Genomic DNA, 27,254 nt, shown 5'->3' with positions numbered 1-27,254 from the left:
GGGAAGTGCTTTCCTCCGCTGGTGAACGATCAGCCCACTGCACACTGAGGAAAGCGGCAGAAAGTCAACTGCGAGATAAAGAGACCGGGGCTGCGTTGCGTGCAATAGCCTTCCTTCTGCAGGCTAACGGGGAGACGCCGCTCTCAGGATCCGAAGAACTACAATTTAAATATTTTGCCACACTTATTGCCACTTATTCCTAGTCTTGCCACTGGTTACAGGTGGCCACACCTAGCGTTGCGACCCTGCCCGTAACCTAACCCTAAACGTCTTGGCACTTACCAGCAAGGCTTTCGCACCTGTATATATGTGTATGTGATGTGGTGTACTACAGACTAAACTGCATTATCACTTCGCGGTCAATTACAAAATAACAAGAATAAGACACTGAAACATGTATTGCGTGTGCCCAGGTGTGATCAGAGCAAGGGGCGGGATGCGCGCACATAAGGGCGGGGGGGCAGACACATCTAGAGCTGGTGTGTCGTGGTGCTGTATCTGTGGTGATGTGTGGTGTGTGTGTGTGTGTGTGCTGTGTGTGTGAGGCATTTTTGTACTGCTGCAAGTTTTCTCGTTGTGGTTTTTTGTTAAAGTGAATATGGTTCACTGTCCAGACAAATTATGTTTGTCAGTTTGGGTTCTCGGGAATGTTAAGTATGTATATATGGTGTCGCGATAGAGTGAAGTGCTAGAGATATAGTGAGAGAGAACAAGATGATGATGTGTGCGCGCGAAGTCGCTTGAGTGGATCTGTTTTTTTAGATGTGACTATGCGTGTTGCGTCTTGTGTGACTGTCTGTGTGGTGTGTGACAGCTTCAATTCAATCAATCAATCAATCCAATGTTTTTTATATAAGCCGCAATATCTACACATGTTACATTTGTCTCAGTGGTCTTCACAGTTTTTACAGAATATCAGTATGACAATACGACACCCTCTGTCCTTAGACCCTCACATCGTACAAGGAAACACTTCCAGAGAAAACCCACAGTTTAAAGGGGAACATGGGAGAAACCTCAGGGAGAGCAACAGAGGAGGGATCCCTCTCCCAGGACGGACAGACGTGCAATAGATGCCGTGTGTAAGTCAAAAAGATAATACATTTTACAACATAGGTCGACCAAATGTTTGGAAATACATGTGTCTATAATAAGAAGATGAATCCACGAGGATGTCAACAATCCTGTGGGAGCCATCAGGGAGGTAGTGTGATGAGAGTCAGGCAGGACCGCAGAGACAGGTTCAGCCACGACTCTTGATCCCTCAACTCATTGTATCTCCTCTATGTTTAAAAATTCTGAGCACAAAGAGCCAGACCCAGCGGGGAGGGACAGGGGGGCGACCTTGGCAGCACACCCAGCTGAGGTGAGGGGCTGCTGGGGAGCAGAGGGAGACAGGAGGGTCTGGACTCCCTGGAGGAGAGGAGAGGATGCTAAGGAGAGGGAAGGAAACTAAAAAGCAAATGCTGGGAAGGAAAGGAGGAGAGAAATATGTATTAAAGAAAATAGGAAAAAGTGAGGAGAGTAAAATATCATTGTGCATTTCAGACGCGAGATGAAGGAAAAGCAGAAATTGTGATTCCATGAGAAGAAGAACCAATAGGAGAGACAGGCAGAAGAAAAAAAGGAAAAAGGGAGGGAGACAGATATTTATTTCTATATAAAGTGTCCAGATGTGACCTCCTCAGAGGGGGTCCAGCCTCGTGGCTCAACACTCATTAATAAGGTCACACAGAGGGGAGACAGACGGCTGACTCACTGCATTTAGACCAAAACAACAAGAGCAAGGGAGCCAAGATCATCAGGTTATATACTGTATGTGTTTCATGCCGGTTTATGACTTTTGTGAGGGTGTTTTGGGATACAAACTTTATAGATACAATTTAAAATATATATATATGTATATTTTATATATGTGTGTTGAACGTGTGTAAGGACATAGGCAGAGAATTGCAGCGTTTGATGTTTTTTCACAGAATATATATATATGTATATATTTGATATCTTATATACATGCACAATACAAATCAGACAGCTTAAGAGGTTTTATAAACTATGATATGGATTATTTGTGATCGTCCTGCCCTTTTAAAGCTTTAAACCCTACATTGTCCGAGTGGCTGCTTGAGGATGATGAATGTACATTTACTGGCAGTTCAACACATGTACAAACTGTATTCTGTCATCTTTTCTCTGGCAAACCAAGTTTTTAAATGACAGAATGAAAGCAGTAGAAGCGTTGGAAAGAAGCTGCTGGGCTTCAGAGCCTCATCAGATTGTTTATTTATAACAGAATGTGCTTACAAGCCGAAACCACTGAGCCTCTCATTTACTATGTAGGTGACAGTTACAGGGGGGGGGTTCAGGGTGGTGCAGCTGCTCTGCAAAGCAACTGCACACAGGTAGACACACACACATGCTATAAGACCGCATATACACACATGAAAGCTACAACACACAAGTCATAGAACTCATTCCCACAAGACACACAACATGCACAACCAAGATACATGTATACTCATGCATAGGCATACACACATTAACACATAAGCAAGCACACAACAACAGACACATTCAATACAAACACACACATGCACACTCACACAACTACAAGTATGCAATAATGTACACATACAAAAGAAAAGCACAAGCACACACACTGAATGTAAAAAACGAAATGCACACATACGACCATAAATGCCAGCGTCACAAACTATAGACACAAAAACACACACATGGACACACACGGCCCTACATCTAACCACATGCAACCAGTATTATAAAGAAGCTTACATCACACACTCAATACTGACACAGTAACCTGCCAACTTTCACAGAAACACACACACACCGCAAAACCAAAAACACACACAGAAGCTGGTTTCACAAGTTCAAACACACAACCAATAATCATTCGAATGAAGATGCACATAAAAACACATTAAAGCGTGTGTGTGTGTGTGTGTGTGTGTGTGTGTGTGTGTGTGTGTGTGTGTGTGTGTGTGTGTGTGTGTGTGTGTGTGTGTGTGTGTCCACATGTGTGAGTGTGTGTGTTGGCAGATTAATCTAGTGGGGTCGCTGAGATGACACTAATCCCTTCGCTGATTATCTAGAGCATAACATCACTCTAATCTGATGGTGTTGGTGGGGGGGGGGGGGGTAAGAAAGACAGACAAGGAGAGAGAGAGAGAGAGAGAGAGAGAGAGAGTGAGAGAGAGAGAGAGAGAGGCATGTTCAGGTTGCGTTCATTAAACTCTCCAGTCGTTCTTCACTCTGTAGTTTGAGTTCATTTCAGGTGAGAATCGTAACAAATACCCAGTTTCAACCCTGAGGATAATATGAGTTCAGGTGATATTCTTCCTGCCTTCATGACAGATTAACCCCACATAGTGATCTACTTTACAGACATTAGTCCACTTGCGAGCAATGTGCTTCCAACAAACAGGCTCTGTTTCTACTCTATTGCAATGTGATGCTGATGTTTTATCTAATCATACTTAAACTGTTGTGACCCTTTTCAAATCACCATATAGCAACACTAGAAATAAACACCTAGAATATGGTTTATGACCAATAATTGACTCACAATGTTCTAACCCTTATCAAATCTTAACCCTTAAAAAACGATATCAATAGGCGCGTTCACACCGGAGTACTTTTCCCTTTAGTTCCGTTAGTACCCCTTATGTCGCGTTCACACCAAAAAGAGTACCGTAATTTCCGGACTATAAGGCGCACCTGAATATAAGCCGCAGCAGCTAAATTGAATGATGTGTACATATATAAGCCGCACTGGACTATAAGCCGCAGGTGTTTTAATGTTTAATTACCATATGTAAGGGTTCGAGCACAGAGGGGATTGTCGGGAAAGAGATGGCTGTTTGAGGAAGCTCCCATTTATTAACATTTCAACAAACAAGTTGCATATTTGCATAACGTATTCAAGTGTTACCATTTAGTGCAATAGTAGCTACAGAACATGTACTGTGCTGTGTAAACTGTACTGTATCACATAGCGTTTCAGAAACACAAACTTTTCAACTTTCAAACTTAAACGATGCGCTCCCAGCGCACGTACTGGCAGTGATCTACAGCAGTGGTTTTCAACCAGTGGTACGGGGACAAACTGTCTCGCTCTCGTAATGTCTGTCTGTCTTGCTCTCGTTCTGGCTCTCGTACCACTCTCGGTTCCACTTTTACTTTTGCGCGCTACCTGTCTCACTCTTTTCCGGCCTCCAGCTTTTCCTGCTGGAGCCCGCCGCTTAAAGGTGGGGGGCGCGGACCAGCCATAGAGCCCATAGAGTTAAAGGTGGTGGACTGTAACCTGTAAAATCCATAGATTTAGGAGGTCCCCTAGTGGCCGTTAGCTGTAAAAATCCATAGATTAGCCGCACCGTTATATAAGCCGCAGCGTCGAAAAATGGGGAAAAAGGCGCGGCTTATAGTCCGAAAATTACGGTAAGTAATGTGCGGCTGAGGTCAAGCAATGTATACCTTTGCTCAATGAATTCAAAATCTGGTGTCATAATGTTATGAATAACTCCTGCTTATTGTATAATGGCATTTAAAAGTTGTATGTCAAATGTAACAAATAAACAAACATGCCTATCATGAAAACATGTAGTATATTGACAAACAAAGTCGACCTCACTTCTATCCAAAGACTGTGGGAAGTCTACTATACATGCATTCAGTTATTAGGACGTGTTATTTGTCTTTGTGATGTTCCATTAAATGACAGTGAATCATTGCAGTAATAGCCTAATTACATCTCAATGAAATGTTAATGAAAATTCTGCATGGCCCAAAGTCTCGGCGAGGCGTGCTTTTGGGAGTTGTTTTGTATGATTAGCACAGCGAATTGAGCCCTCTTTTTGTAATTTAGATCAAACGCCCTCATGATAGTTACACAAAAATGAGTGTAGTTGTATTTCATGCCATATTATTCCCCATTAATATTAAACCCCACTTCTTGGGACATTTTGCCAAATGTGATTTTTTAAAGTTTTCCCCCAGCCTCCATTGTTATTGCTATTCGGTACAAGAGCTTGGTGTTCCCAGAGGGTTTACTGTAATCAGTGCTTGAGCATATGGTCCCCATATTTTACCCTCCGCATCTCACTAATAGGGGCTGTGTTTCTGACCTGGAGGAAACTGACGAGAATGCAATCAACTTACCCTATGGCGGCCTGTACCTGTCAGAAGCTGCATGCTGATTTAACAGTCATAATTGGCAATGAATTCAAGAGCAGCCTATAACATAGAGGCCAACGTCGACCCGACAGCAATGCTCATTAATTCTCTGGAGGGATTTACTCCTTAGGTATTTGTTACTTATTAACCGCTCATTTCTTTTTCTTTTTTACATTTTAGATACATCAATTCAGCCAGAAGAAAGTATGGAAGTGTTGGCCACTGAGGCGTCAGAGGAGGACAAGCCCTCTTCTCCTCGGGCCGACAGCCCCCCAGCCGACCCTTCTGCCGGATCATCTGTCCCAGCGAGTAGAGAAGACAAAAGCAGGTGAGAAACGCTTTTTTTTCTTTTTTTCCAAATGAATGTTTATATAATGTGTACATGTGCAAGCATTAGTATGCAATTGTGTATTTGTGGGTAGCAATGTGACATGCTGTTTGCCTTGCTGTGTACACATGCATGGATGAATCGAAATGGAGTCATCAGCTGGTAGAGGCAACACGCTCTTCCCAGGTGCCACTCTGTTAAAGGTTGTAATCAATCTCCGGCCTGTCTGTGCTATCGATGCTAGTGATGGAGGGCAGGCCAGCAGCATCTCCTGGGATCTTATTAACCAGGCCATTGCATCCCCTAAAAATCTGATACATATTTACCACCCGTTTTACTTCTCAACTTTCCAACTCTTGGCAGCTATTCTCTTTTTTCTTGTCCTTTCTTCTCCAAAATGCCTCTTTTACATGCAATCTGCTACAGTTTTATGTCCAGATATTCTTGTAAGGTACTGTTTTTTCAACTTCTTTCTCTTCAAATGTATGCAGCACTAACTGCTTAATGTAGTGAACATATTGTTAAAAGCAAAGCTATGGAGGGTTCAAGGTACGGTACAAAGTCAATGCCAAAATTCTCAAATTGTGACACCACCTGCTATTTTAGTTACACTGGTACTGTAAGAGACCTGGGAGAGATGGGAAATGCGTTTTGGACACAGTCAAATTCCTATTGAGACGTCAATGGGGCGCACATTATTTCCCTGAGAATGCTACTTTATGAAAAACAAAGCCGTGTTAAGTAGGCAGTAGGAAAGCTAGTTCACGTTAAAGCTAGCATCTCATGCACTGAAGTTCCATAGAGAAGCAATATGGTGCATTCAAGCTCTATTCAGTACAAATTATTGTTACCATGATGTGTTCAATGTAGTCTTCTATAATTTAGTTTTCGGCAAGAACTTGAATAAATTGAGTTTTTGGAGGAAAGGTTTTTACAGCAAGATGAGACCGATATAAAAGAGGGAGTTATGACGTGTTTGACTTTCTAACAAAAAAACTGTCTGCTCATAATAATAATAATGATAATAATAATAATAATAAAGGCGTTTAAGAACATGGCATTAAACGTTGTTTTTTTTTTACTATGGTATCAAATGGTATTGAGAATTCTGGATTTGTACTTGTATTTGTACAGAGCAACACATCTCTGGTATTGTGACATTGATACCAACAATTACACCTAAGGTTAAGGTGTATGTGAAAAAAAATCCAAATACCGTTGTGGATTTCGCAAGTAAGTGATTTCGGCAAGTGTGTTCCTGCCCGGAATAATTGCCGGAGGAGGAAGGCCTTAATTGATGATGACGTGCGTGGCACTGTATTAAGTCACAGTAGGTATATATAATTAAACACCCCTTTTACCACCCATTTTCTTTGTTTCAGTGAGCGTCTCTGTGCCTTCTGTTACTGCGGTGGCCGTAGCCTGCTGGGTCAGGGGGATCTGCAAGTATTCAACACCACGCCTCAGCTTGAAGCACTCTTCAGCCACAAGGGTGGAGAAGGCTCGGCGAGCGAAAGCAGTGATGGTGAAAAAACCACTCAGCCAAAAATGGCCGGAGAGACCACCTCAGGACAGAGGGAAAAGACAAAGTAAGTAGGCTTGGCTTGACGTCATACCGGCCACTGGTTGGGGAAATAACTGATGTTGTAAATTCTTTTTTGTGACCAATATCTGTTCTTTAGTGGTTATCTATTTATTTTTGTTCTATTGTTGATTATTTTATTTTGGGTGAAATTACCTTTTTAACATTTCCCTGGAAAGCAGTATTGATACTCAGAGGACTATGATAGTGAAACAAAACAATGGTGGTGGTTAATGAATGACCAAATATGAATATATATATATATATATATATATATATATACCCAAACAATGGCTCATACACACAAAGGAGTATGCACAAAAAACACTCAAGCTCAGGAGCCTCTCTCTGTTAACAGGTTGTGTTTTCATTCTACATTTGAAGGCTAAATTATCACTTAGCAGTCGGTGTCCCCAGGCCCCATCAATGGCATATCAGGTGAAGGGTGCACATGAGCCTTTCCCGAGTGTGTGTTTGAGCGCTACATATTTGCGCACTGTTCCAACAAAAGACCCTCTTCGGACTCTTTTGGACAGCTGCCTAATTTGTTTTGGTCCTTTTGGAACCAGCGTCTCTCTGGGTTCCCAGTGACGTAATGGGCAGTGGGAGCAGTGGGGGTCTGGCCGCATGCCAAGCCAACCAGAAGCTGTTGTGTTGTTGCTGTGTGATTGGTCATTGGGGCCATTCCTCGGTTGTGCCACACAGGAGAGAACACAGGGCAGTAGGAGAAATTATATATTGATTTGTCAGAGAGGAGGTGGTGGAGAAAGGGCGAGTCTATAGAAATGTGAGCAGGTGGGAGAAGACCATTCCATAATGAGGTGATGAAACACAACGATAAGCTGTCAAGGCTGCTTGTTATTAATGTGCCATCATGCTTCCTGTCTCTTGATTTTGGCCGTTGGTTTGTTTACTGGAACTGAGGTCCCTTTTAAATGCTAATGCTCCCTCTCCACATTTTCCGCATGCTATGCAGCTCACTAGTTCTAGCCAGGGACTCGGGGAAACGCATCCTTTTCAACAGATTTTATGAGACAGAACAGCCAGCCTCTTGTGCACACGCCAAACAAGATGGCCCTCTTCCTCCTCCTCCTCCTCCTCCTCCTCCTCACCCTCCTCCCCCACAGTTTTTTTATTTGCTCTCTAACATTTTCCCCCAGCTCATTCTCTCTGTCTTCATCTCTCAGCTTTTGTAAAAACTGCACATCTCTCCTCTCTATTCATTCTTAAATACACTCAGACTGTCTTTCTCCTGCGTAGCATATCTTCTAGCTGTCGTCTTTTTAAAAAAACAAAACAAAAAGAAAACCTGTGCTGACCTGCTTTCTCTGCAAACCTTTGTTCCAGTGGGTCTGAAGGCTGCGAGGAGGAACCAGACCCAGCCAGTCGATTTTGGGATGAACTTTCTCATGTCGGCCTTCCACAAAATCTTAACGTCCAGTCTCTCTTCGAGTCAGGTAAGGCAAATACATTAAACATGTAAAGTACTTCTTACAAAACATTTTCAGCATTTTAATGTAGCATTAGAATTATTTCATGAATCTTTGAAAGCACTGATCCAGAATCTTTGCAGATATCGATACTTTTATACTTAACATTTTTAACATCCTTTATGTCTTTACATTTCAGGGCAATGCTGGGCACATCAGAGTTGTGCCTTGTGGTCCGAGGGTGTTTGTGAGGGCGAGGGACAATCTCTGCTTAATGTGGACAGAGCCATTGACTCAGGGAGCACAAAGGTAAGTTAGGGGAGAACATCCCTGGACTAATGGGTGTTAACACCATCTTAATGTGTTGGGGCAGCAGGGAGGGACTGCTTCAGTGAGGCACAGCAAAGCTGATGGATCAGACTGGCTGTTAAAGGTCGGCCCCGGCAGCGTGGATTTCTCAGCTGTGAAATGGAAAAGGTCATGCCACTCACCGGGGCTGAGCCCTCATGGCGGCTTAGCTCCTAGTGTTAGCAGCGCACAGTCTGCATTTGAAGCCCAACACTTGATCTCCAGAGTGACTTTTACACTTAAAGGACTTGGAGGAAACGGGATGAATGAGGGGCAATCAAAATTCAGGGGTATTCTCTAGGCTGAGAAAACCAATTTTCCAAATAGACATTAATGGATAAATCACATGTTTTCCTCAGCTCAGTCATTCATAAAGAAATGTCACGGACATGTATTAGAGTTTTTTGTCTCCTTGATGGAAAAAATTATTTGTGCATTCGAGTTGCTGAAATCTTTGACATTATTTCTCTTTCTCTGCAGCACTGTGCATACTGTAAGCGCCTTGGAGCATCCGTTAAGTGCTGTGCTGAAGGATGTGCTCAACTCTACCATTTCCCCTGTGCGGGGGCAGCTGGGACATTTCAGGATATCAGGAGTCTCTCGCTACTCTGCCCAGAACACATTGAACTGGCCATTCACAAATGTAAGTAGAGTTCTATTTCGTCCCTACTGACCGCCAGAGGCGGTGCTTTAAGCACTGGATATGTCCATCGCGCGCATGCGCAGCTCGAGTACCAATAACAACAAAGTCACCTGTGACCCACGTGACACCGGCTATATCAGCCGGTGTCGTCAGAGGATCTGTTCCTTTCATCTTCTCGCTGCGCGAGAGTACCGTGGCTACATTTTTGTAACAACAGCGTTCAGGTTTGAACGTTTGATCTGAGGGATTTCTCTGCAAGCAGCTGGCCGCGTGGAGCTTCGCGACTGACAGTCGGAGCTACGGGTCGTTAACGCGTCCTCCAGGAGCTGTGGCCGGCTGTGCGCTGTGCAGAGCCTCGACAGACAGGTTTGTGTCAGCTTGTTGCTGGTGATGGCTGTGTCCCCGCACCCTCTCCCAGCCAAGTTGTCCTGATTGCCGTCTTATTTTTTGTTTGGCTTAGACTTTCTGGTGACGACAGTGTTCCCGCTTCCTCTCCCATAAAGTTGCCCTTTTGAAAGTTCTGCTTTTGGCATTGTGCCCGAGCTATCATTAGCATTTGAGTCCAAGCTATGGTTGCGTCCCTCATTCAATTTAGTATGGAAAGCCCAGAGTGTCATATTTTAAACCCGTTTTTCGTTTAGATGGAGAGTAAGGTAAGTACTTTCTATTTCATAGAAGCTAATTATCTGGTCTTAACATTGTGTTCTGACTTGGTTGCTTGATTGTTAGCAGCAGCCGCTTGGCTAACACCTTGCACGTACTGTTAAGCTTCATTATTTAACTCAGCCGGTGAGGGCAGTGCTCTCGCTCCCGGTAAACGCAGGGTATGGTTGCAGTAGCGCTATATCGTTATATTTACTGCTCTTAGTACTAGACTCCTAGCACTAGGACGATATGCAGAGAACAATCTTCACTGTGTGTGCATTGTGCTCTGCATGTGTGGCCATTAAAGAGGATTTCATCCTCCCAATATTATATTATCTAGTGGGCAGCCGTTTGGCTGACACTTTTAGGCACCGGTCACAGTTACTATTGTAACTACGGTTCCAAGCCGCGTAAGTACTGGCCATAGTCAATACCCTAACTACGGCTCTAGGTGGTGTAAGTACTGGCCATAGTTACTACTGTAACTACAGTTCTAAGCCGTAAGTACTGGCCATAGTTACTACTGTAACTACGGTTCCAAGCCGTGCAAGTACTGGCCAGAGTTACTACGTAATACGGCTCTATGCGTGTAATTCTGGCTCCATAGTTACGACTGTAACTACGGTTCTAAGCCGTGTAAGTACTGGCCATTAGTTACTACTGTAACTACGGTTATATGCCGTGTGAGCCTGGCCATGGGTTACTACTGTAACTACGGCTCCTATGCTGTGTAAGTTCTGGCATAGTTACGACTGTAACTATGGTTCTAAGCCGTGTAAGTACTGGCCATAGTTATACGTAACTAACGGTTATATGCCGGTGAGCACTGCCATGGTTACTGCGTGTAAACTACGGCTCAGTGCTGTTCTCTTCTTTAGAAGCCTAGTTATCTGTGCTTGAACAATGTGTTATTTGACTTGATCTCTCGCTTGATCGTTAACAGCAGCCGCTCGCTAAGTCGTGCGTGTACTGTTAAGCTTCTTTATATTTACCCAGCTAGGTGAAGGCAGTGCTCTCGCTCCCGCTCCCTCTGCCGGTTATGCGGATGTAGCGTACATCCCTTTTTCTGTTCGGCGAGTAGCAGCACCGCTCTACCTCTTCCCGTTCAGCAGGTACTGGTTGAAGGCTGTTTCCCGCACCGCTCCGGTTACGCTGCATCTGCAATTCGTTTCTAAACTCAACCAGTGAAGGCAAGTGTTCTCGCCCCCGCTCCTGGTAGATGCTGAACTGCCTCGTTTTTCCGTTATAGCAGGTAGCCGGTGAAGTTCTGTGTTCCCGCACCCGCTCCCGTTACGCTGCATCTGGCGTTCGTCACTAACTCAACGAGTTAGAAGGCAGTGTGACTCGACCCAGCTCCTGGTAGACGTGGAACTGCCTCGTTTCTCCCGTTAAGCAGGTTAGCCGGTGTGAAGCTGTGTTTGCCGCACCCGCTCCCGGTTACGCTGCATCTGGCATTCGTCTCTACTCAACCAGTGAAGGCAGTGTCTCTTGCCCCCCTGCTCTGGTAGGCGCTGAACTGCCTTGTTTTTCCGTTAGGGCAGTAGCTGGTGAAGGGCTGTGTTCCCGCACCGCTCCCGGTTACGCTGCATCTGGCATTCGTTCTCTAACTCAACCAGTGAAGGTATTGTTCTCTGCCCCCAGCTCCTGGGAGACGGCGAAACCCCCTGCCTTGTTTTTTCGCCGGATTACAAGGGGTGGTCTGCGCAGAGGCTTAGGCGGCGGCCCCACTCAAACCCGCCTCCCAATGACTTTCGTTGGGCCCGGCAGCGTCGCACCGCCTTCCAGGCGGGCCTCGTGCCCGCAGAGCCTTACCGGCCGCCCCGCAAGGGGGGGCCCAAAGGGGCCCGTGGCCTGGGCCGCTGAAATCCCGGGGTGGTCGTCGGCTGTTATTCCCAGCAGCAGCTCCAGTTTACTGGGCCCCCGGCATCGTAGCTTCCGGGTCCCTTGGGTGGTTTTCACCCTTAACCCAGGGGTACGAGCCGCAGCTCGCGCCCTACAGGCCTTTTGCGGGTCTAATTGACAGTCTCGTCAGCGATCCGGCAGGGGCCCCTAGCTCGCCCCAAGAGTTGTTGTCCGTCCTTCTGTTGCAAGGACGCAGTCAGACCGGTAGGACGCCCTCTGCTAGCCCCAGGGGGGTTCTCTCGGCGTACCTTCTCCGCTGAGCAAGAAAGTCGGCGGATTGTCGACCCGATCTTGGACCTCAGAGGAATCAACAGATTCCTGAAGGTGCTGCCATTCTATATGCTGACCACTGCACATGCACAGGTGGAGTGGTTCTCAACCGTGGACTTGAGGGATGCCTACTTCCACGTGGGCCGGGCAAGATGGTGCCTTATATTCAGTTCCTCCGGCCCTTGGGCAGACTGGCGGCTGCCTCGGCCGCTGGGCCCTTAGGCCCACTGTCGTTGCGCCCCATGCAGATGTGGCTGAACAGCCTTCACTTGGACGCCAAGTGGCACAGGAACAGGGAAGTCAGGGTGTCGCAGCATTGCCTCCACTCTCTGTCACGCTGGAGGGGCAGGGCCTATCCATAAACGATACATGCCCGAGGTGGGACTCTCAGGCGTTGGACCACGGGCAAATGTGGCATTCCTGCCCGGGGTCCTTCCACAAACCCACTTCAATCAGCCTGCCCAGCTGTCACGCTTGACATTCAGGAGTACGACACGTCGAAGTTGCTGTGCCCTGGGGGTGCCATAAGGGCGTATATCAAGGCTACTGCCTGTATACGGCAGTGGGAGGAACTCTTGATTTTGCCCTGGCGGCACTAAAGGAGGTTATGCCCTCTAACCAGTGGCTGCCCCACTGGTTTGTCAATACCATCTCACAGGCTTACGGGGCCAGTGGCCGCCCCCTGCCATCGGGCTGAGATGCCACTCTACAAGGAGCATCTCAACATCTTGGGCTGCCCTGAGGGTGGTGCCCCTGGAGACCATCTGCGCCGCGGCGTCGTGGGCGTCTTCTGGCACATTCTCCAGTTGTCATCAGGTCAATGTCGCCACTCCCCATTCTTTGGGCATGGTCCTTTTGCCGAGCTCCGCTGCTTCCAGTGGTGAGCAAGGGCTTGGATTCTTCATGACATTGTTGGTATAAGTCATCCAGTGCTTAAAGCACCGCCTCTGGCGGTCAGTAGGGACGAAATAGAACGATAGTTACGGCTGTAACTACGGTTCTATGAGTCCCGGATGACCGCCAGAGTTTCCTGTCACTCAGAATTCTTGTGTGCTCGCGAGAAGATTCTGGGAACAGATCCTCTGACGACACCGGCTGATATAGCCGGTGTCACGTGGGTCACAGGTGACTTGGTTGTTATTGGTACTCGAGCTGCGCATGCGCGCGATGGACATAGCCAGTACTTAAAACACCGCCTCTGGCGGTCATCCGGTGCTCATAGAACCGTAGTTACAGCCGTAGCTATCGTTGTATTGAATACATACAGCTATAGCTAAATAATTGAAGTCGACAAAATCACATTGTAAATCAACTGTACTGTCTAATAGAAAAATGGTGTCCCTTTTTTCCTGTCTTGAATTTCTTTGCTTTCTATTTTCTGCCCACAGTTGTAGATGATGTAAATTGCGCGCTGTGTGATAGCCCAGGGGACCTACTGGACCAGCTCTTCTGCACCAGTTGCGGTCAGCATTACCACGGGATGTGCCTGGACATGGCCGTGACCCCTCTAAGGAAGGCAGGTTGGCAATGCCCTGAGTGCAAAATCTGCCAGACATGCAAGTGAGTGACCTTCCCTTCTGCCAAAATAAAATGTCTCAGACAGATTTTATCCTCTCTATATATTTTCAGTCTCTTTACTTTTTACAGATTTTCTCATTAGCTCCCAGGCATGGTGTTTACTGCTGCTTTGTTTACCGCTGTGGTTTGTGAGGAGCTAACTGGATGTTGTATCCTGAAGCTCAGTCTTGTAACTTTTGACCTTATTTAAACAGCTCTACTAGCAACCCGGCCTGTTTGCCTTAGGTGAACATTGTCCATTGAGCTTTCTGTTTGGTATTTACATAGAACCCTAACTCCATGTTACCACTGCAGTAGGCAGCATAGTATTTTTTAAGATGACTTTATTGTCACAAACTGTGATTAATGGAATGGCTTTAAATAGTCTGTTTGAATGGTTTAGGTTTGGAAACCCAACAGATAATTGGCTGTATATAGCATAGTCTTATAGTGACCTGTATTTAAAGAAGTACAAATCATTGGAATGTATCCAATGCCATTTTTGTGTTTCTTAACACTCACATTTTCTTTTCTTTTTTTAACAACTACATTTTCAGCCTTACTCACGACCAACCCTACAATTAGAGATGTAGCACCCCCCACACACCCCACACACCGAGCCACAGTATATCAGCTGGAGTAATATTTTTGCATACAATTATTTCTTACTTTGTTTTAAAAACTACGACAATACAGTATTGCATTTACAATTCTAGTGTGCAACAATAAATCATCCCTGTTTTCGTTCTGTAAACAAGCTACATTTTCCACCTTTAGCATTTCATGGTTGGCTATATAATGATTTTATATTACAGGTGAACATAATACTGAGATAAAAAATAAATAAAACCTTAGCAGCTCAATGTATAACAAGGTTACTTAATGTTCTCCAGAGGCAATTGCTTTGGCATTGGATGCAACACAGAGCAACTTGTCACATGTCCTTTTCTACAAATTGCTGCAGGCCTCATCATGTGTATCCGTTTAGCATCTTTTATATGGTCCGGCTAAAAGTTGTATTTTTAATTGGAAATGGCTATTGTATTTTATTTAATTTAACGTACAATATTTAAGTGTTGACAAGAAATCCCCCAAATTCTTCATCCATTTTCTAAATATTTAGAAGAAAAAGCACATAATTAGACATGGCATTCAATCAGTCATTAACATGATAACAAATTGACTTGGTATTTTCCAAAATATCAGTTTAAACAAAGGATGAGGTTTCAAAGAATGCACCTAAGGTACTGTAACCTGGCTTGGAAAACAATCAAGACAAAATGCTCAACTGAAAATCCCCTTATGATGACAACTATGACCATGTACTGTATAGGACTACAGTACATTACATTCTGCCTAGTTTTTGTTTTCCGTTTAATGTGCAGTTGATCAAAGTCCAATGCTGACCCATTTCAAACAACCTTCTCTTTTTGTTGTAGGAACCCAGGAGAGGACACTAAAATGCTGGTGTGTGACATGTGTGACAAAGGCTACCATACCTTCTGTCTGCAACCTGCTATAGACACGCTTCCCACCAACGGATGGCGATGTAAGGTAGGAAAGACTCCTTATGATTCTGGATTACTTATTAAAGGCTACAACATAAGGTTGAATACAGCTGTATGAACATATAACAGTTTAAGGTGCAAACTTTGCTGCAAACTGCAACACAAAATTGCCATCGTTTGAGGACATTAAAAAAAGTCTTTGCACTGGCACAGAGCAAAAATGTCCACCCCCCACCAGAATATGACTCTTCGATGGTTTGTATTTGCGCTTCCTGTGGTTAAGAAATGACTCACACCAGCTGATCTTTTAAAGGCTTCAATATCAGGGCCACACATAAAGCGTGTGTGTTAATCGCACGCATCCCTCAGTGCAGCCCCTCCCGTCCTCCAGCAGCGTAAATGTTGTGCGTGTCACTCAGACGGCTGGTTAACACCAACCAGTTTTTCTGCAGCGGTGGGATGAGGCTGCCGCAATAGAGCCAGCAGGTGATGAAAGATCTTCACACTTGGCTTCTCTATGTGACTCAGCATGGGAGGAACACAGCCCACTCACATCCTTGGCACTGGCTTCTTCTGGGCGCCTGCCACCAACCCCTGTCCCCACTTGCATGGTAGTTTCTTTTGATGCAGTGCAATCATCTAACTGGAGTCCTATCAATGAAGAATTAGTCATTGTTTCAGTTTGAATTCCCTGTCATATTCCACTATCGTATATGAGCACTAGAATGGCAGGCTGTGCTTGAGACAAAACGCACTCAGGCCTAGTTTACTAAGCTGCAAAGTCACGGTATTGCCATGAAAACACTGAGGGTAGTGCTGGTGCACATTTCATGAACAATTGTTATGACAATGTCTTGTGGAAAAATAAGGGGAACAAGTCAAATGTTGCTTTAAAATTGAGTAACTAACAAGCACTATCCACTCTCTGTTATATGATATTCAACGATTGTAGATGCATGATATATAGAGTATCTTACTACCTACTTAAAAACGTATAAACCTAATTATTTATGTTTGAAAGGTTTAATAAAACAAATGTTTTTCCTTTTTATTTATGCCCTTCTTTATACTGCATTATGAAGTTTTGTAGGTGAAAAAAAAAGTGTGTAGACAGTTGTGGAATGAAGGCTTTGTCAAACATGTTGGTAGCCTATCTGTGGCCAAATGAACCTTATTTTTGTATTCAAAGCAGTGAGTATGGATATCTAAAAAAGGCTGGCTGTTATCTATTTCTATGTTCCACTCAGTGCTCACGGTTGCAGTGTTTTTTGTTTTTTTTAAAGCAGTGGGAATTTGCTTGCTGTGGGAAATAACGTGAAATGGGAACAGTATAACTGATACTGATCCATTCATAAACAAATAATCCAAAGATATGTAAGACATAAAAAGTGAATTTATGTGTTTTGATTATTGGCAGCCCACTTTGATCTCAAGTGTCGGCCATTTGTAACACTACTTGGCTGATTGTTGCTGCTCTGTTGCCAGAACCATATTCATTTGTTGCCAATGTTTTTTAAAGTTTTATTTTTTTTGGGAGCCATTTGAAAACTGGTCAGTCCAAATGATCCGTCTGATTATAAAGCTGCCTTGTAAATCCATTTCACCAGGGCCCAAAAATATTGATATTATCTTTTAGTCCAATTTCCGAGCTCTACCTCATAAATGTAGCTGGCAAAGATTCATGGTCTTAAATATACTCTCATTCGCTTTGGGCCCTGGACAGGTTCCATACTCGTTTCCCATCCAATGACTTAAGTGCCAAATCTATATAGCAGAAACACCATATTGAGTCTGAAAGGCATTACATTTCATATTGGTAAGAGCGCCTCCTTTGCTCCTCAGAACTGCAGAGTCTGCATCCAATGTGGAACACGAACCAGCGGGCAGTGGCACCACACCAGCCTGCTGTGTGAGAACTGCGTCCAAAACCAGGACCCGGCTCTGTGCTGTTCAATGTGTGCCTGCATCCTGGACCCTGAGCATCACAAAGACTTACTCTTCTGCCAAACTTGTAAAAGGTAAGAAACCTTTCTTTTTAACTTAAATATTTCGCATGCAATATTTTTGTTTTTTTATCATTGTTTTGTTTCCTAGAAAAATGTTATCTTCTGTGGTTATATTTATTAACAATCTGAAAACGACTGTAATATCTCAAATGTTAGGATTTCCCAGAGATCCCTTTTGAACAATCCCATAAATTCCTTTGCACACCTTTTCAGATGGCTACACCTGGAGTGCGAGCGTCAGAACTCAGGCCAAACAGACATCCAACCCAGAGAGGACTATGTTTGTTCCAACTGCAAGTGTCCTGCTGCAGAGCAGACGCTACAGGCAGAGGATATGGACACCGGCCCAGAGCTCAGCCCTCAGCCAGCCTCCATGCACACAGACTCTGAGACTGGTCTACAGCTGGCTCTAAAGCACACAGACCTAGAACCTGGCACTGCGCGGTCTCCTGAAATGCACAATGACCCCAAACCGGAATTACTTGCTGTTCCATTGCACTCGGATCCAGAGCCTGATCAGGCTACCGTCCAGGAGGAGAAGCTGGCCACGTCAGCCCAGAAGCCTGGTAGGCCTTTGTTTCCAAAAAGTTTTGAATGAACACAGGAAAATAACTGCTCTGACCTTTCCTTGTTCTCTTTATTTCCATCCATGCCCAAGTGCCCCTCTTGAGAATCGTGTCTGTTTTATCAGCATATTAATCATGACTTGTTATGGCAAGGACAAGCCAAGGAATGCAACTATTTTGATTATGCAACATTCTACACACAAGCACCAGGTGATTGAAATGTAAAGCTAATCTTTGTAGTTGAGGGATCATCCATTCAGTCTCTAGCCATGCAAGAGCAGTTGAACGTTTTGGCCAGGCTACCACGAAATTGGGTGTAGTGTCAGCGCTGAGCTGATGACGTTTTGAAAGTAGCAGTTGTTTCAGATGAAAGGATTGAGAGTTGTTTGGAGTAAGACCAGAGAGAAGCGCTCTCTTTTATGTGGAGGACTTTCTGAAGATTCCCCAATAACCAGATGGTGTCTGAAAAGCAACAGATTAAAGCCACTCCTTTGTTTTAGCAAATGTGTTTTGAAAATCAGAAGTACTTTGTTTCTCCCGGCTGTCTCCTGGGGCTGTGCTGCTTGACAATGAGGAATTGATACTTAAGGGCACTACTGATTTTATAATTTTACTTTGATGCATAGCTAAGTGAAACTGCATTGTGCTACATGAGGACACTTGGTTGAGCGGTTGGCTGCTCATACTACAACATACATTTCACTTGCAGTTTGTCTTCATTAACCTCAAACTAGAGACTTGTTAATACTACTTAATAAAGGGAGCGCTGTAAAGGCTCTCTGACTGTGTCTGATGTCATATCGCTTTGTGCATGCTTTCCAGGAACAGGTGTGTGTTTGACAAAAAATCAAAGAACAACATATTTTCCATTCAGTCCCTTAGATTGTAACTTAATAGGATGAACCTAACCTAACCTGTCTTGAAATAGCCATATTGTTTTAAATTCAGGATCCATGGGACATGACTCAAACTTAAAGAGCATCTTGCAGGTTTTTATTCTTTCTACATTTATGCTTAAACTTGCTTGAAAATTACAATTAAAAAAGTGAATGCAGGATTTGATATGTTTTACGAGACATAAGGGCAGGAATTCAGAGGGAAAGGAGCAATTTTGAGCTCTGCTCTTAAAAACGGCTTTTTTTTAAGGTCATACGTCAAACGCGTCATATTACATCACACAGGGGACACATCTCCGCTCTCTGACCGCGGGTATAGTAGAGTTGCGTTGAGTAGAGCGGTTGTGTTTTAAGGAGCTGTTATTTTTCGGTAGTTTTACATTGTATTTCACCATTTGTAATCATGGTGAAGTATTGTGTTTGTGCAGGTTGCACAAATACCAGCCTGTCAGTACATCGAGTCCACAGTAAAAAGGACCGGAGCTAGCGTTCGTTCCTGGGTGCGTTGTGCATCCACCTCCCTGCAGCACATACTCTCCACAGCTTTATCAGGAAACCGTATTACTTCTCTCTCTCCCCCCTTCGCTGCTCTCTCTCTCTCCCCTCCGGTACACGGTACCGTAAGACATAGTGTGGAGTTGCATTAGGTAACGCTGTGGTGGCTGTACTGCTCCAGCTGTCTCCTTTGTGTTTGTTTGTTTCCCCCTGTCTGTGTTGTTTGTGTGTGCGTGGTGGCTGTCACTCCTGGCTCCCGGCTCAACCTCCACTCACCTGCTGCAATCAGCTGTGCACCCTCCCGACTACACTACCTGCTTTCCATCAAGCCATTTACAACGGCATATCAACGGAGGCTCCACAACCTTTCTCCGCCAGATCGTCAAGGTATCAAGCCAGTATCTCGCGTCTCCCCTCGACCCCGTAATGCTGAGTTGCATTAGGTAAACGCGAGCGATAGCGGCTAGATACTGCGGGCATTAGTTTCTGTTATGGATCAGTATCAACAGTCCTGCCAGTAACGTTAGCATTAATTATCAATTTACTTTAGTTAAGCCTGATATCCATGATAGCTACTACTTTACAATGTTGTGATGGTTGAACGTTAGCTAAGCATTCTGCTAGCATAACGCCCGGTCCACCTCCCAAGATAGCTGCCGCCAGTTCTCCCACTGGGTTCTCCTCACACAGCGCCTGCGCACCAGCTCAATTTTCTCATCCGATGCCGGTATTCTTCTAATCCTTGGCTGCTCTGTCTCTTGGACGTCCTAGGCCAGGATCTGCATAATATAAAAGGTTGTGTCCGTCATATGGCATTCGAAATATGCATGTTCAACCTTCTTTCTGTGTCGAAACGAGCATTGCGGGAGTCTCATGTTATTAATACGTCTTAGCAAGCCCGGCCGCTCTCCCCACCCTTGTTGCCCCGCGCGTAAAGTCACCCGGCGGGCCTATCCCCTCGTTTTGCGAGTGGACATTTCTTACAAAAACGACGCCAGATGTCACTGTAGTGTATATTTTTGTATATTTTTTTGAAAATCTAGTGTCTTCATCATTTTCCTACACATTTATTCACAGGTGTCTTTAACCTGGAAGTTGCTCTTTAAGATAATCTATCTTAATGCCATTTAGTAGAATAAGCACCATTACCCGAGTAAAAACCGCTAATTCGCAGCATCTGTGATTCATTGTGGTGCAAGCTGTACTAACACTCTGACTGACATGATTCTGGTACCCGCTTGTTAAAGGACAGAGCTGCATCTCCTCTCTGTGTGTTCTGCCAGCAGTGGAGTGGAGTATCAGACAAATTAACGGTGAGCTGGGGTTGCCAGTGGTAGCTGCGTTGCCCACTCTCAGTCTAGACGGCAGACTCCACTGGCAGCAGAGAATGGTTAGGAGCACCATGATGGAGATGTTATTAGATCTCCTGCCTGCAAACCTGCCTCTGAGCTAAGCTGGCTCATTCATGACTACTCACACATCTTCTTTGCACTGTGCTGCATGCACTCTCTTGTTACCAGCCTTTTCCTCTGGCAATGAACTGCTTCATCATTGGATTTAGCTGGCAAGGAGATGCTTCTCCCCACGGTGGTTTTAAAGACCGGTTGAGTGATCTGTGTATGGATTTAAGAAGCTTTAGGAGGTTTATGTTGAGCACTTTAAAACAAGACAAGTTGTACCTGCTTTTCTTTTAAATATCATGATGCTCTCTATGCTGGAAAATAACATTTTGGATTATGCCTTGAAGCCTATTCGAAAAACTGATAAAATGTTCCTTTTATTTTTGCGAAGTAATCAATAACCCTGCCCTGAATAAAAGAGGGTATACATACCGTGCTAAATGTACTCAGATATTAGTGTTTACCTAATTGTTGGCTTTGTTATGCTTGATCATGGATATTCTGCTAACTATGTGCAGATGTAATTAAAGTCCTTAACCAGAGCTGTTTATCACCTGCCAGGTTTCGCCACCACTGAGGGTTTAACTGCGGGCTTACCGTGACTCAAGTGACAGATGCTGTCAGATCCATTCTGGGACTGCAAGTTAGACCCGACTTAAAGCCTCTGCTGCATTAATCAAAGCCGTGTATTTATCTCAACCATCACCTTATTCACTGTAGGAGATATAGGAAGCGGGGTGTTAATATGAATGAGAATGTGTGTTCAGCTTGGTCAATAGTTGAAGGCTGGAGATGGTTGGAGGCCCATCTCCTAATTGACTTTCTGGCATCGGCACCGGATGAGCACCTGCAAGCTGCACAGTCATGAGCCCAGAGCACACAGACCCTGGGATGTTGGTTGTCATGGTTACTCCCTTTCCTGGCAGAGATGCTTAGCAGGTGCATGTGTGTGTCAGGATCAGTGTGACATGGGAACTTGTGGATTGAAATGGTGGGTGCTTCGTTAAGACTAGGCTATCTGTACGGTCAGGGGCTGTCTGGCAGAATATTGGCTCAGTGTGTGGATGCCTGATAGCCAGCAATGACTAGTTCCATTCATACAAGACTAGTTAAATGCATTGATGTCTTTAATACAAAACCAAATGGAAGGAGAGGATAGGAAATGCTTCAAAATCAAATGGATAGAGAGGGTAGAAGACACAAGAATAGCACTAAAATAGCGTATGAAGCATATAAAGGCTTGTCCCGTGTTCTTTATAAACAGTGTATCTGCTTGTTACTCCGAAGTCATTCCTTTGTGTGTCACATGTTCAAGGCTAATGCAACATTCAATCTGATCTGTGCCATTTACTAATATCCTTGTATTTACATTGGACCATATAGAAATCCCTTTTCTTTATATCGGCTCAGAATAACCAATAATCTGTAAAACAAGAATCTAGTGGTTTAGTTCTTTTCCAAATTGCGAGCACAGTTTCCTCGATTTAGGAATACACATCATTGTATATTCTTGTTGGGTCACCATTAGGCTTGAAATAACTGGTTGATAGAATTAATTAAAGCAGAAAAAGGTATTTTCTTTTATTAGTTTGCCTTCAAACTGCATTTCCCTACGGCCCACTTTCTTTATTCCCTTACTACTTTGTCTGTTTTCTTTTTATTAATGAACATATATCAATTTCTTTGTGTATAATGTTTTTGACAATGAATCTTCTGTCTTTTAGAAGTCTCAGTGGGAGCAGACGTTGAGGAGCAGGTTACTGAACCGTCTGTCTACAAAATCCTAACAGAATTCAAACAAGGTTTGTACAGCCAGTCTGCTTTGTGGAATATCATATCATATCGATTCGCATTAATGTAGCCGTGATTGTTGTAGTAAATATTGAGTTGGTGAGAATAAACTGTGAGAGAAACAGCTGTTAAAACGCAATGTAAACAAGGTATGAACGCTTTTTTTACTGCGGCTATTTCCACTGCAATATGATTTGCAAAATGAGAGGGAATGATACTTCATACATCATTATTCCACTTTTAATTGAAAAAACATTCAAATGAGAATGGTAGGATATTTGATGGGATCTGTGAAATCTGTCAAACAAAGATATCTCTTAAGTCTTTAGAATATGATGTGTGGGCCTAGACATCTCAAAAACATGGCAATGACAATATTTTATATAAAAGTATTACACATTTCACCTTTAACGATTATGTTTACTGCCATTTGAACATTTCCGTTGGCCTTATTACAATATAGCTTTATCATTCTAATAATTGTTCATTCATATCTAAACATTGTTACAGGTAAAATTAGACAAAGCCCAGAACACCGTCACCCGTCATTTACATGAATGACTAACACTTCTTTTAGTAATGCAAGTCATTTGTAACAATTAGCATAACTACTATCTTCAATCCAAATATTCTGACCGCTGTGTATCTCATCCAACAGAGACAGAACCAGCAGCGAGGACCCCACTTACATCTTCAGAGAGTCCTTCGTCTTCACAGACTCCCAGCCAGGAGTCTTTTCCAGCCCTGCTCTCTATGGAGGCACTACAGACACAGGGCGCCACGTTACAAATCAAACCAGCAAAGACAGAGGCCTGCTCCGAGGAGGGCATGGCCGACCCCAGCACAAAGGATTTTAAGGCCATCATCTCAACCACCAAAGAACCGAGTACTGCATCAGTACCTTTCACGGACCAACCAATGGTAGTCTCGCTACTTCAGCCTTCGAGTATGGATGTAGTCAGGGCTTCGTTCCTGGAATCTGCTCCAGAAGAACTTAACAAGGAGAGGACGGAGGGTGTTTTTCACATGGCAGAGACTGTTGAGCCCTCAGCCTCTAGTACACCAGAAGAGATGTACACTACACTGGAGAGCAATCTGTCCTTTCCCGGCCTGCCTTCAGAGGACAAACCACTCAAGACATCTGTGGAAAGGTTGGTGGAAATGGTTTCCTCTCCTTGCCACTCGTCCCCCCTGGCTCGAGGGACATCTCCCAGAGAACTACCCCATACCCAGATCGTAGCTTCAATGGGTGACCACAGCTGTGTAATACCCACCACCACCACCCTCATACCACTCACCCCTAAGATTGGAATGGGGAAACCAGCCATCACAAAGAGGAAGTTTTCTCCTGGGAGGCCACGGGTGAAGCAGGTAGGAACTTTGATATCATGTCACAAAGGACCACTGTGTAGTCTTATATGAAATGACTTGCCTGTAAGTGGCCTGCATGTTCTTCTTTATGGTGGTGGATACGGTGTTCTTGGACTGGGTTGGAAGCAGCTTATACGGTTATTAGTGCTGCTCGATTATGGCAAAAATCATAATCTCGATTATTTGGGTCAATAATTGCAATTGCGATTATTAAATGCGATTATTCATTGACTTTGAAAAAATCCATTTATTGGAGAAATAAATGTGAACAGTTGATTACCCTGAACTTTAAGTATAATTAAACTAAAAATAAAAATAAAAAAAAGTAATAATAATAAAAAGATATTCGTTTTATTCGATTACGTTGTTTTTGTAATCGTTGCAAGCCATATCGGAATCGCGATTTTAAAATATGATTTTAATTGAGCAGCCCTAATGGTTATTACAAAAAGAAATCTCAGTCAAGTTATACCTTGCAGCACATTATGCAAGCATAACAGGAGGAGACTGAGGGGAAGTGGAGTCAACCACAGTGTTCATGCAAAGCTTGGAGGAATTTTCAATTATTTCTAGGAATGATGTTTGCTAAAACACCTTCCCTAAGAGTCCTCAACATATCTCAGTGGCTTTTTCATCGTCACCCATGTTCATCTCATGTCCATGTTACAAACTGCGTTATTTGAAATCACAAGTTTCAGTGATCATTTCCATTCTGATGTCTCCATATTGCACAATCAATTGTATTGTGACTGTAACAAATTATTGAATCCCCTGTCGCTAAAACAAATGGATCATAATAGAGACACTGAATGCGGACTCTCTCAGACATGTTATAATGGGAATAGAATCACACCCGTGGCTATAATGTATTATGAATGATGCTGGTTAAGATAGATTAATTTGGTTTGCAAAATGTGTTTTCCCCCCTAGATATATCCCATCTCTTAAATAAACATATGGCTGAAACTCATTTATTACATAACGCCTGGGAAAATGTGAATGTTGCTTCTCTTTAGTCCAGCGTGCTTTTGTCTCATGTGCTGCTGTGCTAACGCAGTCCCTCTTGTTTTGTCAACACGCCAAACGTACACTGTTGTCATGGAGAGAGGATGCAGGGCCTCTCTCCTGCTGTATGATGCCGTGATAGCCTGGCAAATAATGCTGTGTGAAATGCAACTAACACAATTGTGCTCTCCATATTCGCCTTGACAAAGAGTCTTAGAGACATGCCTCTTAAATGCATTTGCATGAAAAGCTCTATGGATTGGCTTTAATAGGCTTGTAATCTAATAATGTCTCCTGTTTATGTTTTGGCACATCGGATGCTTTCTAATACTGTAGCCCTGCATATAAATGTCTATTGAGTAATTCCCATTGGCCACATTAAAAGCTCCCCACATCTCTCTAACATCTTTCTTTGTATGTTTTGTTTCCTCGCTGGCTTTGTTTTTAAGTTGCTGCATTTTGTCGCCCTCCTCTCTTCCTCTCTCTCACTCTCTCACCCGCCCCCCCTTACCTTAGGGTGCATGGAGCCCCCATAGCAGTGTGAGCTCTCCCTTGTCCTGGTCGCCAGACCAGCAAGAGGGGTGGGACGTCCCAAAGACCAGGCAGTCCTCTGGCAGCCCCAGCTGGAGCATCAGAGTGGTAAATACTGGCTCAGCAGAGATGGCAGGGCAGCAGCTGCCCTCCGTCAGCCCTCTGTTTACCCGAGTGACACACGCTCTCCCCGAGTGTTCCTGAATGTCACTGTGATGTATATCCTAGCCTACACCAACCATTACCACCAGCGTGCAGTGAGAAGAGGAACAATAAGACCATAGATCAATAACTAGGCTAATGAATTTATGAATTTAAACCGACGCATATCGCTATATTGAAAATAGCTTTTGCTTTTTTTGCCATTTTTGCTGAATTGAGACATCAAAGGTGTGGTGTAATAAGACGTTGCCAAGTCTAAATATGACTTATCATTTCTAAAATTGAAGCAATGTGTAACCGTTTCCTCTCTTCGAGCCATTCTCTGCTTTTCCATCTTTTCTTAATTCTGTTTAAATGTTAATTTATACATTTTGAATTCCCTGATTTTTAATTTGTAAAAGCTTTGTGTTAGTTGGTTGCCATGGTTGGGGGCATTACTGTGATTTAATTTGTGCGCTGCAGCAGGGGTTCAGTCCAGGTTAAACACCATTGAACAGTGAGTGTGTCGGGGGGTGCAGTGGAAGGGAGGGGCCTGCTTTTGGGATCAGTGTCAAATGTGGGGTAACTGAGAAGGGCTTTTGGGGGCAGGAGGTGGAAGATTCAGTCAGACTTAAGTTTGACAGTCATAATTAGCGTGAGGCCTCGTGTTGGAACTGGGCCAAAGGCACAGTGGATCTCGCATTGCTAGAACAACAGTTCAGAGGCCTTTTCCCAACTCTCCCACTTGCTGGCCGTCTAGTAGAAAATCGAGTGTAGTCTCGAGTTATTTCCAAAAAAAATCAGGAATCATGTTGATGGTTTTATTTTTGTTTTGATGTGCAAATATAACAGATGTAAAAAATAAAATAAATGAAAAGGTATTTTTTCAAGGCCATTATAATATAAAACATTCAAAACACTTATCTTTCACATTTGACTTGCAGCAGCCTCTTACACTCATACGACCGAAACAACATAATGCTCTGCCTGTTGTATATTCAAGAATATATACAAAGCTTTTCAGATTTTTTTTAATCTCGGTTTTCTACTGAGCCGACTATGAATCAGCCTGTGAGAGAGAAACACATTTCTGCTTCTGCTCCTTTCAGTTTGTACGATGGGGAGTGGTCCTGGTTCCTGTGCTATGTACTCCTTATGTGCCGTGCTGCAGATTTTCTGAATTGTCTTTCCTCCACAGGGTCGAGGCTCAGGCTTCCCTGGGAGGAGGCGGCCCCGAGGGGCTGGTCTGTCAGGCAGAGCAGGACGTGGACGGGCCAGAGGCAAGAATGGAGTGAGTCCCGGAATGAACCCTGGGGTATGTACGCTGTGCGACGTCGTAACATGTTTGCCAAATATTACATTGTATGCAAAACAGTGTTTGTTTTCCCCTCCAGGTGAAAACATGGATGATATGGTGTAAGCAACATTAATGATAACGACAGAGAAACCATTTCGTTATTTAATGTATGTTAAAGGCACATCGCCTGAGGGCAATTTCTTCTATACCTCCAAATGACGTCTCGACGGTCAGAAATGATACACACTAGGGCTGCACGATATATCGTGTCGTGACGATAATCGTGATATGCGCCCATGCATATCGCGTGGACGTGCAATTTAAAAAATGTATTTTTTTTTTTTTTTTT

The 27,254-nt window shown here is 44.0% G+C and overlaps 1 protein-coding gene across 1 annotated transcript in view; it reads left to right on the top strand.

Moving 5' to 3' along the window:
* LOC104941264 (histone-lysine N-methyltransferase 2C-like) overlaps positions 1–26,923 on the top strand; it is a gene marked incomplete at its 3' end in the record, with an annotated part of 51,315 nt that extends 24,392 nt beyond the window's left edge. Inside the window, exons 4-16 of the mRNA XM_010766347.1 lie at positions 5,374–5,521; positions 6,904–7,110; positions 8,451–8,560; positions 8,733–8,842; positions 9,362–9,524; positions 13,730–13,901; positions 15,338–15,452; positions 17,249–17,424; positions 17,626–17,978; positions 22,494–22,571; positions 23,219–23,931; positions 25,453–25,575; positions 26,807–26,923. Of these exons, the coding sequence (XP_010764649.1) occupies positions 5,374–5,521; positions 6,904–7,110; positions 8,451–8,560; positions 8,733–8,842; positions 9,362–9,524; positions 13,730–13,901; positions 15,338–15,452; positions 17,249–17,424; positions 17,626–17,978; positions 22,494–22,571; positions 23,219–23,931; positions 25,453–25,575; positions 26,807–26,923 (2,585 nt within the window). The remainder of the gene's footprint in view (positions 1–5,373; positions 5,522–6,903; positions 7,111–8,450; positions 8,561–8,732; positions 8,843–9,361; positions 9,525–13,729; positions 13,902–15,337; positions 15,453–17,248; positions 17,425–17,625; positions 17,979–22,493; positions 22,572–23,218; positions 23,932–25,452; positions 25,576–26,806) is intronic.
* Positions 26,924–27,254: the final 331 nt, after the last annotated feature.

The sequence above is a fragment of the Notothenia coriiceps genome, unplaced genomic scaffold, assembly GCF_000735185.1.
Source record: "Notothenia coriiceps isolate Sejong01 unplaced genomic scaffold, NC01 NC01_scaffold00003305, whole genome shotgun sequence".
In the NCBI taxonomy this organism is placed as follows: Eukaryota; Metazoa; Chordata; class Actinopteri; order Perciformes; family Nototheniidae; genus Notothenia; species Notothenia coriiceps.
The sequence above is the reverse complement of the archived record's forward strand: the minus strand, read 5'-3'. Positions and strand labels throughout refer to the sequence as shown.